A 21,686-nucleotide genomic window follows, 5' to 3' on the forward strand; every position below is an offset into this window, starting at 1 on the left:
TGACAAGACACAACGAGATGCCAAAGTAAGCGACAAAGCCTTTGAACCACACCTTTTCCCATTGAGATCTGAATACAGCGTAGGCCAAGCACTGCATAACATTTTGCAGCCCTCTGAGGATACAGGACCAGACTTCATTTCACATTAACTTCTGTGGGTGGGAGGCATTCCAGTCAATGGGCAGCCAGGTCAGTTGAGAGAAAATTATCTATGACAGACTCCTGTAAAGTTAGAACATCTGTGATAGATTATAACACTAGGCCCTCACCCCTGTCTGCGTAGTGCATCTGTCTCTACGCACTGGTGTGACCATGGATACTGGCAGTGACTATAAAAACTAGCCAGCCTCCAGCTTCGTAGACCAGTGACTTGAGGTTCATATCTGCCTTTTGGAAAACATTTTTTTAAAGGATAGACTAATTTTAAAAAGCTAAACTGGCATTAAAAGGTCTCACAGAAGCATCTGAAGTCAATTAAGGCCACACGACGGGCTGAATTACAGCAGAATCAGACTTCTGAAGAGACTGCAAAAATTGTCTGTGGCCAGAGGAGACGGCCAAAAAAAAAAAAGAAAGTATTTTAACATAGGGAAACCAAACCAAGCCACTGTCTACTCTCTTTGGTAATTTGGACACACGTTAAACTGCAATTGCCGTTTAGTGAGTTAATTTGGCATAATCAGGGTAGGTCATATTCAGTGTTTTCAAGACAGTCTGGCCCAATAAAGACTAGAAAAGAGCAGAGGTTGAAAAAACGGGTGGTTTATTTTATTTGACATTTGAACAGCATGGAAACATCTTGTGAAAAATGTGCAATCCTGCCTTGGAAAAAGGAGGATTTGATTAGGAGGCTAGCACACTGCGTGGAGATGCGGGAGTCTGAAGTCACCATGGTCAGCTTGGCTGGTCACTTCATCCTGTAGTCTTCTGGCCTGGAGAGGCAAAAACAGCCAAATCAGAACATGTACATGTTTGAACCAAATGGCCTTGCCTGAAACAATGCTTGCCTGAAAGATTGCACGTAGACACACTAACTCATTGGTGATGAATGCATCTGCTCTGGGAAATATTTTCTGAAATTTACATTTAATTTCGGCACTATAGATGTGTAAATTCTACAGTATACATGTTGTATTCATGTACACATTAAATGCAAACAGAATACATAAAGTAAAGTATAAACATAAAGTAGTGTTAAGATTATCACATAGGTGTTGGCTCAAATGGAACCTCCACTAAAAAAAGGACACAAACTCAAAACACAGAAGTTGCTAAATTACAAATATATCTACTTTGGTTCACGATACAAAAAAAACAAAGACTGAAGACTACACCATGTTGTAATGCACTGTGGGATTGCCTTCCCCTTACTGTTCTTGTTTTAACAGTTTGTGATTTGCATAATGTGCATGCGTTTTCCTTTGTACATAGTAAGGGGTGAATCTAGGCAGAGTCATGCACTACTAAGAAAATCTGAATGAATAAAGGAGATTGGGATCACACCACGAATCGTTGGCGTAGTTACAATCAGCAAATCAGCATTTATTTTCAATGTGTAAAGTTTTGATTAGAACTGGTGAGCTGCTACCAGTTCTAATTTCATGCTTAACATTACTGTTTACTGGTTAGTGGCCATATTAGCAGTTTTTTTTGCAATGCCAGGTAGCTGGCTAGATGACTTCTTTGAACTGGCACTTGAAAATGAAATAGAAATAGGCTGTTGCTATAAAGTCTCAGCAGAAATTTTAGTCATTAGTATTCTACATCTGCGACCAAATCAAACCAAATAAAAATGTTTTGGAAAGGGAACCAAAATTTAAAAATTGATATCAAGAACAACACCAGCGAATAAAAAAAGACAAAAAGGTCAATATTCTTAATTTCCCATTCTCTGCATATAGAGTTATTTTTTTTCCAAGGGAGGTTCCCTTTAAATAGGACCAGATGGGGTATGCCCTGTAAAATGATCCAATTCACAATTATAGCAGTGACACGCGATGCCCCCTGTAATTATTGACAAAGATTAAACTTTCAGAAAGGAATTTATCATACAATCCTTTCACAGCTCACCTCTAGACAAGGAGGGCATAACTTCAGACACTGTGTTAACCCTGCATGTGCTGGAAATGAAACCCGCAGTGCTCTAAGATACATGCTGAACACTATTTATTGAGAGAAAAAGGCAAACATGCACTGCAGGCCTTAGTGTGCGCAGAAATAAAACGTATACAATACTGTCAATCATTTGGATGTGGAATGCAGAAAAAAATGTTTTTGAACTAAATGGATTGCCAATGACAATTTTATTTCAGACTTTATCTTCAGACAGCCTATATCCGACAGATATAACATCCACTGCAGCCAATATAATGAAAGTGAGAACTCTTTCCCGGTAAAAAAAAGTAAAAACTCTAATAAGAATTTTAGATATGATAAATACATAACTCATGAACTACAATGAAATCAGGCTGAAGATCCTTGTCCTCGGTTACAAAGAGGCTCTTTTTTTAAGGTCACAGGATATCAATTTCCAAAGGCAAGCAGGCAAGGGCACTGCACAGAGCCCTATAAACATACGAACATAAATAAATGCGCAAATAAAATAAATAAGCAAGCCCCTAGACTATTTTGTCTGCATGGTGGCAGTATAGCTTGTAGCGCTACGTGGCAGACGCCTTCTGTTTCCAAGCTGTTGAGACACTTTGCAAGACTGCAATAATCTCTCCCTGCAGGTGTTTACGGTGGGGGAAATCTGAGACTGCTGCTGAACAAGTGAGAAAGATAAAAACAACAAAAAGAAAAACGGTCAGCACGTAGATCCTCAGGAGATTTTGACAGGCATGTCACACTAATTACTCTACTCTTTAAAACCGCTGTGTGGGGATTTGCCGGACGGTGGTTGTCCAAGTTCTGAAATTGTTTACCTGGTTTTTCCTCTTCAGGGGGAAATCTTGTCTCAGCAAAATAATTATTTTGATTCTTAAATTCAGTATGGGGTCATAATGATCGAAATAGAAGTACATCTTTGAGTAGTTTATTTTTTTTAGTAGGTTCTCTCAGGCGCAATAAAGTAGTAAAAGCAAGGTTTGATTTGTGCTTGTGCTGGTCCAACTTTCCGCACATACAGTACCTCTGTCATCTTGTGAAAATAATTCTAATTCTAATTCTAAATTTATATCAAAAGACAAACCTGTGGTGAAAACAAACCAGTCACTGTCAGGGATTACAAAATTAAATCTTTGAGCACACACTAGCCCACATATGGCTCAATTTTACTCTAAGACATAGGCAAAGGAAATGGAGTAAGACTAAAGACAAAGTAAAGCTTTGCTCAATAATTTAGCTAGAAAAGAAAAATATTGCCATAATAAATTTAAACTTAAACTTCAAGCAACGCCTCTAGATTCTGTGCAGAGCTATCATGGTCAGACTACATGTAACAGTTACAGATGAATTCACTTCTCCACTGTAACACAAAAATGAAAGATGGGAGATTCCCATCCCTAAATGATGTGGAACACCATTGCAAAGTTTGCAGTGTTTGGAATCATAGCAGGAGGAACTGAAGGCAAACTGAGATTAAATTGTGCATCTCTGTGTGATTAAATATATCATGATCAGTGCTAATAAGGAGCATTTACAGCAAAGTTAAGCTTAGAAATGACCAAAACTGCCAAATGATTATGATTATTATTATTAGTAGTAGTAGTAGTAATATTATTAGAATATTAATTATGAAGGAAAAGTGTTAAAGTCAACGTTAAGGACAAATGTTGACTCAACCAACAGCCATAACTCATCTCACCTATGTGAGCCTATAAACCTGGTCAGTCATTCATGCAAATATGTGTGTTAAATGCAGTGCTCCATTCTATACAAAAATGGGGTTTCAGCTCACTGTGGAGTGTTGGGTGGATGGATGACTGTTAGCCCACTACAGTCCCATCCTGGCTGACATCCATCACCTCCACTCCAGAGTCTCCTCAGCACTGTGAGATGTGAAGGCCCTCAATCACTTTAGCCGCGTTTCCACCAAAATTACCCGGAACTTTCAGTCCCAGGAACTACTTTACCAGGAACTAAAAGGTTCCTTCAGCCAATGGTTGTCTGCGTTTCCACCGGGGTCTAAAGTACCGCGAAGATTAGGCAAATTAGCCCACTGACGTTGTCGTCGGTCCATCTGTCATATGATTTGTTCTGTAACCCCATACTACCACCGAAGTAGCCTACATTATTTTCTAATAACCGGGATAGCCCGGAGGGGTTTATTCCACATATATACAACGGGTTACCAACAATGACTATATATGGTTACTTTTGTATTTATTGATTTTCATATATCCTCTCAAACACATTCATTAACAGCAGAAAACATGCACACGTTGTAAACAATTTGCTGTTTTATTACTTTCTCGTCGTCAATTCCATATAGGCTAATGGCAAAATGACAAGAATAGAACGAAAACTCGGACTTGCGTGAAAATGTAAATTAGTAGTGGTACAGCCACCGTTTGCTTTCCTTCGAAGTTACTGCTAGCCGAGCAGCGAAGTGTGCCCTCCAGATGCGAACCATGCACCATAAATGAGTCCATAGTCTTCCTGGTCTTTTCGTGGAATTGAAAAATGGCAGTAAAGTTGAGTAAAATTACGGCAGTCTGAAAAAGCTAAAGGGAAGATTACTAGAATTAACCTGTTATTTTACCCGGTAAAAAGTGCGGAAGGTGATTTCCAGTTTGCTTGTACTGTATCACCAATGTTAATTATGCAGAACTACCGCATACCTCACATAACTGTATCAAACGTTTTGAGTCAATTAAACGGGCTAACAAAGAAAATCCGGAAGAAAATATTCAGCAACCGAATTAATCCGTTTGAATGTTTTGGTACGTAATATGCTGTCCCAGCACGAATGCTTAGCATTTTATAAAACGAATACTAAAGCAAGAAAAGAACAGAAGAGCACACGTTATAATTCCAAGACGTTGACAGGCTATAACCAAAAGTAGGCTACTGCGCCGCATAACATACAAGTTTGATTTGAAGTTATTATGAAAATAAATTGGTTTGCCGCTGCATATTTTCAAACATGGCGGGTAATGGCGGAAAATAAATACAACACAAATGCTACGAGTACTCGACCAATCAGAAATGTTCAGCGCTGCAAGCTCCACCCAAAAGGTTCCTGTACTTTCGGAAAGTACTACCCCCCGAGCAGGAACGTTTTGGGGCGTAAAACAAAGCCCCCAGAACTAAATTTAGACCCTAGTTCCTGCGGTGGAAACGCACTGAGTTCCTCAAAAGGTTCCTAGTTCCGGGGTATAGTTCCTGCGGTGGAAACGCGGCTATAATAGTGAGGGTGGGGGGTGGGGGGGGGGCAGAGGACTGTGCTTTATTTAATGGATCATTATTTTGTTTCTAGATGCCTTTATCAAAAGCAATTTGTGGATAAATTCAGTCTATACTGGATGTATTTTTGTCATGAACTTCGATCAATAAATTTCGACAGCTTTTTTTGTTGCTTTCAGAGCCCACAAAACATTATTCTGTAAGAAACAGGAAATGACAATGCTTTATTGAGTTTGTATTGTGAAATTTTAACAAGGGTGCTAAATTAATTCTTTAATGCTCTGCTCAAAATCACAGCATTTGAAATCTCTGCAAGGATTGAATCAGCCGTGTTTAGGATGTGTGGGATTTATTTACACAGGCACTGCCTGCCCAGCCACCTTGTTATCTTGGGCTGCTTCTTTAAAGTAGAGATGTGAGATAGAGGTGGGGTGAAACAAAAGTTCAACCAATGTAAAGAATGAAAACTTTATTTGTACTCCAAAGGAATAACTTGGAACTTTCTGGACTGGAAAGTATGATAACATTTGTTTTATGCCCAGAATATAAATTCTGTGGAACATTCTGGATGTCCACAGAATTTCTGTTGAAGGCGCCATTGTTTCTCACACTGACCAGCCAGTGCTTCTCATATGAAACATTCTTTTAAAACCTGGTCATTTTACATTTTAGTCAATTGCAAATGCAGTTCATTCATGTGTGGGTCAGAACATCACATTCCGTATAATAAAGGTCCTTGTTTGCCTTGTTCTGTGGGAGAGGTGCCGCATTAATGTGCGGTTTCAGCATGTTTGGGAATTTCATCAAAACCATGACTCATTTTAGGCACTAGCAAAAATGCACAGAATGCAATTATCTGTTCCATTGTAAGGCCAGGCTTTTAACTTGGATCTACTTTGTATTAGCGCCTGACATTTTCTGTTCTGAAACAATTATGGGACCAAGTGCCGTAGGTGCTGGTACCCTAATGTTTTTGTTTGGATACTTTTTATGATTATAATTCCCCCTTTGCACTCAAATAAGTTTTAGCTGGTAACTTTTAGCTTATAGCAAACTTGTCAGGCATGTTTGGTTGGCTGAACTCTTTGGTCAGTTACAATATTTCACAGATTGGTGGCGCTATAGTGCACATAGCAAACTTCTGACATTTACAAGGCTCTGTGCCCTGTTTGACAATTGTAGCTGTAGACACCAGGGCCCACACAGAACTCAGAACTCACAGTCAGACCAGAAGCCCCCTGGGAGAAGCAGAGGAAGAAGCTTGCCATGGTGGCCCTACTGTTTCTCACTCCAGTGTTTACACTGTCTTATTATTCCTTCAGAATAATCCCACAGCAATCCTTGTAAAAACATCAACTGTCTATTTTCTTTTCTATATCGCCCATATTGGGAACAGATGCTTTACACTCTTGTTAAAGTCTGTCTGGATGCACTCACTAGAGCCTTCATGCAGCACTTGCATTTCCACAAAATTCTGACTGGCATTCGATGTGCAGGTCTTTCACACGTGTGAAATGTACTAAACCACGGCTCATGAAGAGGACGTTTTCTACGATTCAAATCCAAGCTGTAACAATACCCAATATTTCTGAAATGCTGAAATATTTTCTATTTCAGCATTTGAGTTCTAAAAATAAGTCTTGAAACTTATCAAATGGATTCCACTGCACCGTCTGAAACAGTGGTGTGATGAGACCAACGCGGACAGACCCGAGCGCTTAAGTGAGACGCCCACTCAGTCAAAGTATTGGCCGTCCTGATTGGCGGGAGACCTGGTGACAAAACGATGAGATGTCCCATAGGGGGAAATATCAGCCATCTCTAAAAGCTGAGCGGCGGCCCCAGAGGGACCATCGATCCAGGCCGTAGCTCCGGGGACGGGACGCGCAGCGCGGGCGGGAGCCATCTCTCAGGCTGATGGAGTGTGGCGGCCCCGCCGCCTCTGGGCAAGGTGCCCCGTCACATTAAGAGAAGCGGAAAAGTGCCACTCAATCTCATCGGCTGCCGAGAGGCGGTGTGCATTAATGGCCAGGAAGATATAGTGCCCTTTTCAACCCGCGAGCCTACAGTACATGTTGTAAATACATATTTATGAAGGCGCCGATTCCATTTCTGTTATGTTCACTAAGGCTGCAAATTGTATCCGAATATATGTTTTTCCCCCCCATCTACCGCCTCCCCCTTTTTTCTGCATTCACATTGAATAAAAATTCTAATGTACGGCCTATAACCAAGCCCTGGACCCATGAATTAATTCCAGTTATCAGCAAATAGCTGAGATATCGAGAATGTGGATGACATTGGGGGAGTGCCATGAAAATTATGGTAATAAAGCCTGAGTGCGCAGTGCAGAAATACTGTCAGTATGCCTCACGCAGTAACCAGATACGATCAGGTCTCTGCCACTGTTGCCCCAGAGAGTAGTGCATGTCTTGGCTCTTTTCGCACGTGGCTAATGGTTTAATATAAAAGCTGTATTTCGTGCACATATATTATTTCGAATAGCCAACAGTACCTTATAACTGCAGTTGGTTTTGGGAGAGGTGAACACAAGAGGAGAGTTTTGACATCCGGTGAACTTTCACCACTTTGCCAAATGTTAGTTTACTAGTCCTTAATTTTCTGAGTTTCCCATTAGGCTTTTTACTAATTTAATTACAAAAGCAGAGCTGGCAATCTCATTATCATGTGTAGTCTTTCTTCCTGCTGATTCATTTAATTACATGGTCCACGCTGCTTTTCCAGAACGTCCCGGACCTCGCAGGATTATGCAGCAGAAAAGACGAGAACAGTCCCAGCAGAACTTTAAACCTGGGTCTCTTTCTCTCGAGTCCCCCACTCACTAACTTCTGAGCGTCTCCAAACGACGGATTAGAACAATGTGGAGACGAGGCGTTTTAGTGTACGTGAACGCTTGAATACAAGCAGCACTGTAGCATTTCAAAGAAAAACGGTAAAGTTAAGAATACACACCAAGTATTGTGAACACCAAAGGGCTTATTTGCCAACAGTGATACGACCGAACATACTGTGACGGATTAGGCAGAAGAGTTTATGGAAATAAGTGGCCGGGGAAAGTTGTGGTTTTGCTTACGGACTGGTTCACATTACAGAAAGAAAATTACAGAGACAGGGTATGCAGTTTTTTTTCAAATAGTGGTCTGGAGGCTCTAAAGCAGCAGTTACATTTACTTGTGTATACCGACATACGCTGAAGGGAGAAAGTGGATTTGGAAATAATTAAAATATCACTAAAAACAAATTAGGAAATGCAACCGTTTTAAAACAATTTACATGGAATATTCTGCAATATTTCTGGGAAGCAATTAAGAGAAAATTGAAAAATGATGGTGGGTACCATTAAAAATATAGCAAACTGATGCGCTGTTGGTAATAGGAGTACATTCTTACATAAGGCACTTAAGACTGAAGTTCTGGCAAAAACTGCTGATGTCACACTAGATTCTACATTCTCAGAGCCCAGAACTAAACCACGTGGGCAACAGTGGTCGAACAAGGACCGTCGTGGAGCCATAATTGAGCATCACAGCAATTTCGTAACCCAGAAACTTTTGGATTTGCCAGGAAGTATGAAACCTCTGAATTCCCTTGTCTTCCTTCGACTGCCAGTCAATATAAAAGCAGTCATTGAGGCTACCCCACAGCAAGTTGGTGCAAAATAGCATGGTACAGTGTTTTAGGCTGTATATGGAAGCTCTTCCTAACCACTGAAGCATACCTCCTGTACATACTGGAAAGAAATTTTGGATGGTTTAAAAAATTTCAGTACAATGCTATTTAAACATGGAGCATGAGACTGGCTGCCGATTAATTTGATCCTAATATTTTTTTCCTTTAAACATGTACAAAATAAAAGAGAATTTTTTGGGTTTCTCTTACTCCCTAAAATAACACACCAGGTGTTCACAAGCCAGTGGGAGATGTTCCTTCAGCTGGTGCTCACTCTGCCATAGTACTGTGTGGGCTACAGAGTGGAAAGCTTCAGCTGGCTTGAAGACCAGTCAATAAAAGGAGTGCAAATACTCCAGCTGCAGTTCTCCTTGTGCCTGCAAGTGAACTGGTGGTAACTTAAAAGGCAACACTGATGATTCCATAGAAAATTGAGGGGGAATTTTAAAAAAATGTCATTATTTTGTTTAGTTTGGATTGAAACTTTTCACAGTTTGCTGTGGCTATCTAAATTTATGTGCGAGTCATTAAGAAAACAAAAGTCCTATCTCACTATTTTGTTTTGTTATCAAACTGTGCTAAGTGCTTTCTTAAAACAATTTGAACACAAAACTACTAGCTAATAACTCCCCTTTTTTTAGAACTAATGTAAGCTGGCCAAGAAAGGTAAGCTAGCTAGCATCAAATTTACTGATATGTAGCTGGCAATGGAGGTCAGGCTATGAGTCGAACATGAGTCTAGATGAAACTCCAGCCAACTGAATCTTCCCTCCATGGATGCCACCTGCGTTATTGTATTTACACCTAGCATATTAGCCAGAAGCCACTTCACAGCTCCACAACATTGTTTTTTCAGTAATTAAGAAAAAACAACTTTTTTAATAACTAAATTTCAGTCCAGCACCAGCAAGAGACTTGACATATGTGCACTCTTTCTCTTAGTACAAACTAATTTGCCTTGTTTTTGTTTTTCACCCACACATTTCCTGTGCTGTGTAAACAGTGTAGAAAAGAGAGTAGTATTTTTAATAGGAGCACAGTGGTCCTGCTCTGTGTAATGGTTTAGATAAGAGCTGCTGTGAACTTGTGAATGACCAGATCAGCTGTACCAGAAACACCTACCTACCTCCAGGCTTAAAGTTTCTGGAGAGGTGCTGGTGTTCTTGACCTATTTAAATGTACATAGTATTGATAAAATAGAGAAATTGAACAGATACTAAATATTATATATAACACTATATGACCAAAGGTATCTGGACACCCCGTGGTCTGGGGCTTTTTTTCATGGTTTGGGCTAGGCCCCTTAGTTCTAATGAAGGTAAATCTTAATGCAATGACATTTTAGATGATACTGTGCTTCCAACTTTGTGGCAACAGAAACAGAACTGGCCTGCACAGAGCCCTGACCTCAACCCCATCCAACACCTCTGCGATCAATTGGAAAGCCAACTGCCAGCCAGGCCTAATCACCAAATCAGTGTCCAACCTCATTAATGCTCTTCTGGCTGAACAGAAGCAAATCCCTGCAGCAATAATCCAACATGTAGTATAAAGCCTGCCCAGAAGAGTGGGGGTTGTTATAGCAGCAAAGGGTGGACAACCCCCATATTAATGCCCATAATTTTGGATGAGATGTTGGATGTCAGGTGTCCATATACTTTTGGCCATGTAGTGTATATATTAAATAATCAGTGAGGCCAATGACAAATCATTAACCCCAAAAAGCTATTATATCCCAGAGATTCACCAAGCTGGGCTCTTTGAAAAATGTATCTTTCCCACTTTTGCAAAAAAAGAAAAAAAAAAACCTGAATAAAAGATTAACATTGTTTTAAAGACATTTACCTGACAAAAACAGCACTTAAGATAATAACATGAAAACACCCAAGGGGAACATGCTGAAAAGGGTAAGTAAAAATTAATTTAAAGCCAGTAATACCTTTCAATTACAAGGATCCCTGAAGGCCTTTAGACCAGTTGCATTAGACCCTCTTGCTGTGAAGCCCTCAAATAGTAATTGTAAATATACCCAGGAGAACTTCTTCAGACCTCAGGAAACATTCGGGTGGGACAAATATCCTCACCAAGCAGCAAGACAGGCAACCAAAGTATGTTTCAAATGCACAAGCCCTCCAGTAAAAATGGATACATGAGAAAATAGACCAATGAAGAATTTGGTTCATCTCCACTGAAAGCAATGTAACTAAATATAAAACCTTTTCCATGGATTGGCCATTAGGATTTGGATTTGTTATGTCCTTTCATCGAATTATTCAATTACGAGAAACCGACATCACAAAAAAGTGTGTATGGTCTCCTGGGTTATTATATGTGTCCTTCACAGTATATCACAAAAGGAATGGAGGAGAATCAAGTCTGTAATTTCTCTGAAGAAGCGTAAGCGAGTGTTCATTGTTTGAAAGTCGAATGTGCTTCTGTTCATTTAACAACACAGAATGTAATATAATGCAACACAAGCACAAGCAGAGTCCCCACACAGAGCACAGTAAAGCCTAGATTAAAAGCAGAGCTGTGGTTTGTCCTTAATTGAACCGCTATCAAATTCAAGGCTTATAATGCTTTTAGTCATCACGATCCAATCCTATTCAATCACGCAATAAGTCCTTGTTCATTTCAGATGCAACCGTGAATTTGTTTGTTACTAACAATTATTCTGAGTTCAAAGTTGAAATGAAAGGAACATTCTGCGGTAATTCTAACAGGGGAATAAGCTTAAACCTAGTTAAGAAGCCCTGGCTTGAATTTGTTATTCAACATTAGCTCAGATTCTGCAATTCATATCCAATCATTGCCGCTACCTAGATCTGCTCCCCGTCACCGCCTTGGCGATTTCAAGTGTCCCCGTGTTTTGCATCTGGTTTTGATTGCAATCACTTGTTTACCTTCAGAGGCCTGAGTCTTAACACTTAATGAAAGGTGAGCGCTTCAACCAGGCCACAATTTCCTCCCATCTGGTCTGACGCTCTGTGATGGATCACGTCCCCGAGCCCCAGCACTCCACGCTGCACGCTTTATGGTAATGAAATCATTTCTTAGCCGGTCGATACATTTTTTATTTTTTTTACACATTAATAAACAGAAAGGGGAGAAGGATATCCGTTTAATCACGCCACATTGACAGAGAAAACGAACGCCTGCAAAGTATTAGCGTTCCTTTTTTTTGCCCCTGTCAAGCAAACCGCAAGAAAGGTAGGGCTTCTCTTAGTTTCTTCACTCACTCGTCTGTGTTGGCGAGTTAGGAACACTGCAGCTAAAAATGACCCAGCTGTCTGGATAAAGTATTTGTGTGGGAAGCCGGGACAGGATAGCATGCAGAGTGAGGAAGAGGGGAAGAGGGGAGGGGGGGTCCTCCTGCTCCTTCAGAGAACTGAGCGAACAGGGCAGCTGAGGGCAGCCACCGAAAAGCGAGAGAGTGCATGAACGAGTGAGGCGGTGAAGTAGGAAACGAATGAGACAGCGTGCCTGCACGAGTAAGGGTGTGCGTGCCTGAGCGAGCGAACGAACGAGTAAACAAAGAACGAGAGAGCGAGAATGTTAGAGTACGAGTGAGCGGACGAGTGAGCTGGCATGTTTGTGTTCACACTTCCAGGCTAGCTTTCTTCTCAGCACCGCACGCTACACTGACAACAGCCTCCACACAGGAAGAGCAGCGATCCAAACACTGCCCCGACACCCCACACCCAACCCCCAAACACCACCCAGTCTCATCCTGTGAGAGACACGTGGGCTCCATTACAATAAATCAGTCGTGCCGCGCCTGGGTCTCCAGCCTGCCCCAGGGGGGGCTGGGGGGGGGGGGGGGGGGGGGCACAGGAGGGGGGGACACTCTAGCTCCAGAAAATGATTAGTCAGCCTCGCCTTTTAGGGCACCTAGAGCACTCCGTGGGGACGCAGGAGAAGGCGAACCATTAAATTTGGTTTTGGCGAGCGCCGTAAAGCTGTCGGGGGGGGGGGGGGGGAGGAGGGGGGCACTTACGGAGTCCATAACATGGGGAAGGCGTCGCGCTCCTCCTGGGTATATTCGCTCAGTTTCCGGGGAACAGCCCTGGGCTGAGGGAGCTCTTCGGTCAGGTTCTGCAGGACGTCGTCTGGAAGCACCTGAAAATCAGAGAGACCCACGTTGGTCTGCGGGCGCCTTCGAGGGGCTCGCTTAATTCAGAACCCGAAACTTTATCCGCGTTGTGACAGCACAGCACACTGAAAAGCGAAACACATGGAAAAGCTGTACACGCTGAAAACCACAGCTTTATTTTTTCTTCTGAAGCCATAAACTTTCACAAAAAAGCAAATTAAGACGTTAAGCTCTTTTCATCGCAAACAGTTCGGCATGTTTAGCGATAACAAAACTGATGAAAACAATGTGTTTGCATTGAAAAGAGTAACCCTTGCTTAAACTTGATGTTTAAGCCAACCCTAAGGACAGATGTTGATTGAATTTAGGCCAAAACAAAAAAGCGCATCTGTTCTTCATTACGATTCTTACTGCCATGTTAACAAAAATAGCGATCAAATGATACGAAATGAAAAAACAAGCAAAGCAGTCATGTCACTGATGAACCATAGCTGTATTTTGCTGATACAGCAGCACACAAGCCATGGAAAACTAAAAAAAGGTCATGGGGAAAGGATATCAGGCAGACTACAAGCGATGACTGCACCTCAATTCAGCAGGGTTCCAGAATCCCATTAATGTGTGCGTTTGCCTGAAAACAAAAATCTCTGATGGAGTAGAGCAGGGAAGTGTTTGAGTGGCGCTGGACAGGGGGAGGCTTACATCATCTGGAAAGAGGTGCAACCTCTGCATCATCGTCCTCCTGTGCAGATTTCTGGGGAGCATCCCATAGACGGCCAGTTTGATGATCTGTAGGTCAGAGAGACACACACACACACACACGGGACAGATTTGAATCTCGAAAAAGGGGAAATAGTCCCACCAATAGGCAATCTATCCAACCCTCAAGCCCAGAAATAAAAGTGACCTCAGGGAAACTGAATTTGCGTGGCTTGGACGCGAGATCGTTGAAGCTCTAATTCAGATTAACGGGACACAGCTGTTGTCCTGAGTTCTGGACGGCCAGCAGAGGTGCTGTCCGGTCCAGGTTCTCTCTCTGTGAATCATCTGCACGGATCCCAGCGACCCTCTTTCCTATAGTGCCATAACGTAACCGCGGAAACGGCCGCGCTTTCGCGTTTTCCCTCTGGCAGAGCGGTCTTGCTTTTCCCAAGCAAGCCGTGTCACGACCGCAACTGGCTCACAAATATTTAGGCCAGACAAATGAAAGGAAACTCTCCCCCTCTGACAGATACGGCGTGGCAGATTAGTTTTCCCCCTGCGGACTGTAAAAACTAACAGCCTAGCGGTTTGAAAGTGCGCTCTGGAATCATATTTTTGGTGAGCAAGCCTACCAGGAGCAGGATAGATGTCAGGCCCGGACAGTGTTTTTCCACCTCTTATGCTTGTGTGCTGGTTAAAAAAAAAAAAACCTTACCCGAGGAAAGGAAAGACCTCCCTCGTACTGAAAACAAATAAATAAATAAATGACTTAATTAAAGATGGATGTGGGTACAGTCCTTCATGTATATGCGATGCGTTCTGCATCGGTAATGCCTTAATCTAATGTGTTCTGCTCCAGTATGGAGATGAAGAATGCCTGTCATTGGGGGACCGCACTGCTCATCACAGTGCTGGAGGTGCCTCCCAGGTGCGATCATTATGCAGGTCTCTTCCTGACAGACTCCCACCCGTCTGCAGTAACTGTGCCTGAGACACGCATTTGTCTTATTAATAGGAGCTAATGTACCGGAGGGACGCGAGATGGCAGGAATCCCGGGCAGAGGCGTGCTCCGTGGAACATCAGAGCATCTGCTCTGGCCTCGGTCCCGCCCACAAAAATCATCCCCACTCACCATGGGCGTGACATCACAGTTCCCGGGTCCCGAAACGGTCAATCAATGTAACAGAACCGTGAGGCTATTTCGGTCCAGTGGAAATACGTAAATCTTTTTCATTGTGCAGAAGCAGCACGTCGGTGGCTATTCTTTGAAATGCCAACAAGGACAGAATCCCTAAAGCAGAAAACAGACTCCCGGGTCACATTATTAGATTCATTTCATTCACTGATGCGGTGACTCTGCGGTCAAACACGGCTCTGTCAAAACATGGCCATGGAAACATACGGAAAGTGACTGTATATTTCTGAGAGAATGGTTTCATATTGTGTTTGTACCTGCACTAATAATTTTTATACAAACATTTTTTTTTAAAGTCTGCATCAAATTGCTTTAGTACATTTGAGCATCGCTGATTTTCAACAAACTGTCACAAAATCATTCTGTTGGCACCAATAGAGATACAATTAAGTCACAATTAATGACTTAAACCCGTATTTTCACAAGATGGGCAGATAAGTTGTGCGGTAGTTGTATTAACCTTCCTTTGATAAATGACATCTTTTTTACGCAACGCTGTTTGTATTTCTGCGGGATGGTCCAGTGCCTCTTCTGAAAACGAGAGAACCGATTTGTAACGTGTGCCCGCGCGGTTTGTTTATCTATGCGCGAGCGGCGGCTTTCAGCCAGATTGCGGACCACACTTTTCTGAGAGGTGCAATGTGTGCGTCCGTATCGGCGGTGTCGCAGTGTGCCTCTGATTACACGGAGGCGCTTGTGTCTGGAAAGAGCACTCCAAAATCCCTCTGGTTTAGGAGGAGAAAACAATTTTGAAGAGTGGAGGGGGTGAGGGGAGGGGGGGGGCGAGTGGGGTTTAGAGGAGCTGGGAGGCAAGAAAAGAATTGACAAGAACAAAGCGAAATAGTAATGCAGGAGACAAGTCATCCTCCCGCAAAGCTGCTGCCTTAGGCATCGAGAAAAAAGTACCGTATTTTTCCGCGCTTTCACTATATTGCGAGTGTAACACGATGCCAAGACAATAGTCCCATGGATATCGATGAAATACGTCGATATGTAATATCTCATCTTAGATTACCTACTTCATTGTTTTTATTTATTATCTTAGTCTTCCGATCGATTCTTCAGTGCAGCTGAAGAAAAGTTCTGCAAAATTGTAAAGTTTAGAAAATTAGGAGACAGTGCTCCCCGCAGGTGCATTGGAGACTGCAAAAGTTCCAAATAAAAGGATTTATCTTGAGGGGAGTGGGGGACCCCTCATACCTTGCCTGCTGTTTACTAGTGTGAAAAACAGTAGCTTGTATTGCTTAATTATAGACTCCTCCCCCCACAACCGGAAGATTGTGAGACTGGATATGCTGTAGTTTTATGTCTTTTAATTAGCTATTCGGTTGTTTATTTATTTATTACTATTTATTACTCTTAACTTATTATTTATCTTGTTTGTTTTATTGTTTTTTCTTATAGATTATATGACTTTGTTTTGAGTTTTATTGTTTTTTATAGAGTTTTTGTTGATTCATAAATTTTTTTAAAATTTATGGTTTGATTATTTTTATTGTTTGTTGATGGTTTCTCTTCTCTTCATTTACTCAAAAACCATTTCTTATGTTCTTACGTTCTGATTATGCATTGTGGCTGGTTTGCACCAGAATGTAGCTGCACCCCATTAACATCAACTGCATATCCAAACTCTCACACTCACCGCTGTGGGGTCCTTATGGTGAAGCTGGGCTGCTGTGACTTGCTTGAATCCACCTGGGAATCTTCAAACAAAACACAAGAGGACTCAGCTCAGGAAGTACACACAGTCACACAGATTGCACTCGTTAGAAGCTGCGAGGCGCCTTGTTTAGATCACATGCTTTAACCGGGAAGGGCGGTTTCTGGCTCTTTGCCCTGCTGCGGTCAGTGATCTTCATTCTGCCGCGCACGTCAGTAGCGCAACTGATGTCCAATCAACTGTTCTGAATGACGTGATGATTGCGGGGACCGCTAAAAGCAAGCGGCATCGGTGCCTCAGGGGCAGGAACGACCCACCCCTTTAGCAAACAGTGCGGCTTCAGTGAGGGGGGATGCTGCTCTTACCCTGTGTGAGAGGAGTACACCTTCTGTTCCCATTTGTTCCCAGAGAATGCAATGTGCCTGGTGTTCATGATGACTACGTGATCCCCACAGTCACCTGGTGATGGTGAGCACACACGCAATGCCAATATTACATACAAATGCATTACTCAACACAGCTGTGGGTAACTGTCCAACCTTGTAAACAGTGACCATGATCCTGTGCGTCCTATTTTTTTATATGCATTTCCATGAATACACAATAATTTGACATCATTTGATCGATACATACACATACATATAAGCAAGTAATATTAGAGTGTGAATAAATAATTGAAGTGAATCATAATACCCTTGACAGGTCTAAACAATGGTCATAAGCATAAACATGATCATATGAAACACATGTTATGCAACATCCTTTGTCACATTTATTCATTAACATCAGCTAAAAGAATGGAGAAATAGGTAAAAGGCATTAGGCTGTATCATGAATTAGCCAATTTAAAATAAATGAAACGAATGTGTAGCATAAATGTTTTACAATCGAAGAGGAAAAACATGTAGGTGCCAGGGCGCTCTGTTTCAGCCACAGCGAGTTTGAAGCCACGGGGAGGGGAGCGTAACCTTAAAGAGCATTTCCATCTTTACAGCTCTCTCTCAGGGCACGCACGCATAAAAGGCTGCGATACATTTCCTCCCGGCGCGTGCAGCCGTCCGCCCGTCATCGGCAAGCTTCCATTAAAAGCGGCGCGGGGCTGAGCAGCAGGGTCGCGGGAAATGGGAGAACACCCGCCACCTCTGCCCGCCGCCGCGGGGATCGAGAGCCGAGAAGCGTGGCCGGGGAAAAGCAGATGGGACCCGCTTGCACACGCGCGGGTTCACGCAGTGCCTCGGAGCTACGGTTCTGGCAGCCTGCGGCTATCACTTTCCAGCCTGCTGATGTCTCCAGCGAGATATCATAAGCGCGATCTTCACTTACCAAATTATACAAGCCTGCTGATAACATCAGTTAAGAAACCTTCAATGTAACATTGAAAGAAGCATTAGATAGTTGTTGCTGTGCAGATTAGGCTCAGGCCGAATTTCAAATGTAAAGGGAACAAAACCGTCATTAGCTCCAAAGTAAGAGTACTTCAACGTAGGGAATGGGGGGTATTTCTATAGGTGTTAATCCTCTGAAGTAAGCAATATGTTAATGCTAATCTCTTGGTTGTTTTTCTTCTTTTTTTTCTTTTTTACTGGAAGAATATAAAAATGGTGTTTTGGTGAAAAGTTCTCCACAAAAAACAATCTGTATAGTGATGTCATGCTTCCAGGAGGAATTATAAAAAACATGTTTGTGAGCAGAGGGGATCTTAATTTTTATTTAACAAATGTAAGATATAGGTAATTATCTTCTCTTTAACTAATATTCATTATATTCCTCCCACATAGTTTGACCAATTACCACCAATTCTGGCCAGAAGCATGTATGAACCAAGCTCCTGAGTTTGCCTCCACAGATGTTTTTTTATTTCAATTTTGAAAAAATTAGCAAAGAAAGTTGAAAAAAGGCATGGCCTAAAAGGAAAATGGCTATAACTCCATGAAAATGTGTTTGATTGTTATTAAAATATTGATGTTAAGGGCTGTTAGATAAGCATGATAATCATGAGTTCAACAGACACACTGTTTGGAACATTCATTCCAAGATTTCATGCAAATTCATCGATGTAAGGCTGAAAGGAGCCCATTTAAGTGTTACACTAATGTCAGTTTTACTAACTTTTGAGCTCCACATGTTTACTATACCTTTATATAACAAGTGGGATATAGTTTCACTCTTTACAATGGTTCTGTTTTCTTTCATTTATTCATATTGCACCGTGGACCCCATTAATTGCTGCTTGCGGCTATATTTATTATTATTATTATTATTATTATTATTATTATTATTATTAATAATAATAAATATAATAATTATAATTTCAGAGATCGTTCTACACAAAAACAAAAAGCTTGGCTAGAGAAACAGCTGGTCAGATGTGTGCAGAGTAGTTTCATTCACCCGAAGGAGAAAAAAAACACAACAAGTGTGCTGAACGGTTGTCTGGACACCTCCCACCCTCCCTCCGGACATCTGTGTCAAACTTGAGAAATAGGCCTAGTTTCTCATTGAAAGTTCCACCTCTCATGACAGACACAATATATGCCTGTCTGCGCACTTTGACAAATGAAAAACAGAAACAATATCTTAGCCCTGCAGATTAGCCTAACGGCATAAGCATCACTGTCAACATTCCCCATCTCCTGGTCTGCTACAGTATGTTGCTAAGATTACACATTGTGTTTAATGAGGTAAATTACAGTTATTCTTTGACAAAAAATAAAAATGAAAAGAGAGGCCTCAAGCCTACCATTCCCTAAAAACAGCATTATGTACACTGACATGAACACAGTTTAACTGTCATACTGTGGCACTTCAGGAACATTTACATAGGTCCGTTCTTTGAAACAAAAATATCCTTACATTTGCTTTGCATCTGTCTCTCCCCTGATTTGTATCAATATCACATCAACGTGAGATCATAACTCACAACCTCTTTAATCCTTACATACAAATTTTAAAAAGCCTGTGTTCAATTCATTATTAATTGTGGTTCACCACAATATGTAATTAAATAACAAAAGCAAATGCTATTGCAAGCAAATACTAGCCTATATTTTTCAATCAATAATTTCTGAACTGTCTGAGTACATGAACATTAGTATGAATCTGACATACCGTAAGCATAAATTAGTGTTTACATAATGATTACACAATGCATAATATACACAACACTTATTTAAACAGGTAACACACATTTAAAAAAAACTTGTTTTTGTTGTTTCTTGGGAAGGAGATAAAGATGTGGACAGAAACTGAACACTCATTTCTGGTCATTATAAATTCAAATAAATGGCAGCACAAAAAGTGACTTATAGCATTATGTTTGCTACAGTCATGCTTGTTTTGGTAGGTGAACTTTTAAGGTTGAAAATTGATCCAGGAATAGTGTATTCGCCACACTTTTACTTCTTCGCACAATATTGTTCTAGCTCCACTTTGTGGCCATTTTTAAAATAGCAAGAAGAGAGGGATACTATACATCAAATTCAATGGACAGCAATCATTTACAATGCACAGCTTTAGCAATCGATTATGATATTCACTTGCATTGTAATCATAGATATAAAAATGTAAGTACTTTTTACTAATTGATGAACTGGATGTTATAACTAATGATACCACAATTTCATGATACATCTTTCCAATTGTGCATAGTAAAGGAGTAAGTTATGGGTTAAAAGGTAAAGGCACTTACTTAGTGCATGGTAGATAGGTTTGTGTTTCCCTTGCAGTCTAACTGAACACATGGTCGCAATCTTTCCTGGTGGCTGCATTCTGGCGTCTATCAAAAACCAAGATCTGGCAAAGGAGGCCCATTGCTGGAGGAACAACAAGAGGGACAAACAACTGCAGTAAACATAACATAATAAAAGCTAACAAGTACACAAATACACAGAAAATACGGAACACAGAAAATGTGTGCACATCCAAACTTTTGTAAGCCAGATGCTGGATAAAAAGAGCGCAATGAAGAAGAAGAAAAAGAAATTGCACACTAGAAAATAAAAGCTCACTGATTTTATTGTAACGTTTCACCCACAAATTCTGTTTGTCAGGCAAACCTGTTTCGAAATGTTAATAAAAAACAGGGAGCTTTAATTTTCAAATGTAAATATCAAATATTCTTCACAAGCCAACTTAATTATGAAAAGTGTAACGCTGAGTATTGACATTCTAAGTATTGACAACTGCCTGAAACAGGACTTCTCATGCTTATGTTATTTTTTCTTGTGTATGTTATATGGTGAACTGATAAACGCAATTATTTCAATAAAAATATATAACTTCGCTTCATAAGAGATCAATTACCTACATAGCAAGAGCCTACATCAATTGACGATAGTCTGCACTTAAATTGTAGTTCCATTGTTTAATCTTGATACCAATATTTTGCAGATCAATGTTTTTATAGGATTATGGTTTGACTTGCAGGTGATATGTTTTATAGACGTGACCACCTGTAAATTAAGGTCGCCTATGTTGAGACATGATGTACAATCTCAATTTGCTATCTACTGTAGCTATAGCTATCTGCCGATGCTTCAATTCCAACATAGAGGTACATGTTAGCATTCTAACTTCCCAGATGATGTACTGCCCACCATATGACTATCAACATCACAAACATTTTCAGAAATCCACACTTGAGTCACAAACAAGCCAAATAAAATTACCTTACCTGAGCAGATTTAGTAAAACTGGACATTACAGAACCGTTTCAGCATGACCCTCAATGTGACAGCCAGTTCAACCTCGTTAAGAGCCCGATATGTACACATCCAGCAAAGAATAGTTCCATTGATTATTTTAAATGCGTTTTCGTCAGTACTCCCCATTTGGTATTACTGATTGCACATTGTATTAAGTATATCGTTTCGGATGTTTTCTGTATATAGTTAACCAAACATCTAAGGTTGCGTTATCTGTCTTGTTTTATGCGTGGTGATATAGAGAAAGCGGGGTTATGCCTTAAAGTCGAGAGTATTTTGAGGTAGCTCTGCTAAACG

General features: G+C 41.1%; 1 protein-coding gene across 1 annotated transcript; it reads right to left on the bottom strand.

Moving 5' to 3' along the window:
- Window positions 1–745: 745 nt before the first annotated feature.
- On the bottom strand, window positions 746–21,488 carry mrpl13 (mitochondrial ribosomal protein L13). Its single transcript, XM_035388305.1, has 7 exons — window positions 21,359–21,488; window positions 20,375–20,498; window positions 17,052–17,145; window positions 16,669–16,729; window positions 13,831–13,917; window positions 13,033–13,154; window positions 746–931 (listed from the first exon to the last, which is right to left on the bottom strand). The coding sequence occupies exons 1-7, from the start codon at window positions 21,383–21,385 to the stop codon at window positions 907–909; spliced, it is 540 nt and encodes a 179-aa protein (XP_035244196.1). The 5' UTR covers window positions 21,386–21,488; the 3' UTR covers window positions 746–906.
- Window positions 21,489–21,686: the final 198 nt, after the last annotated feature.

The sequence above is a fragment of the Anguilla anguilla genome, chromosome 1 (genome assembly GCF_013347855.1).
Source record: "Anguilla anguilla isolate fAngAng1 chromosome 1, fAngAng1.pri, whole genome shotgun sequence".
Taxonomy (NCBI): Eukaryota; Metazoa; Chordata; class Actinopteri; order Anguilliformes; family Anguillidae; genus Anguilla; species Anguilla anguilla.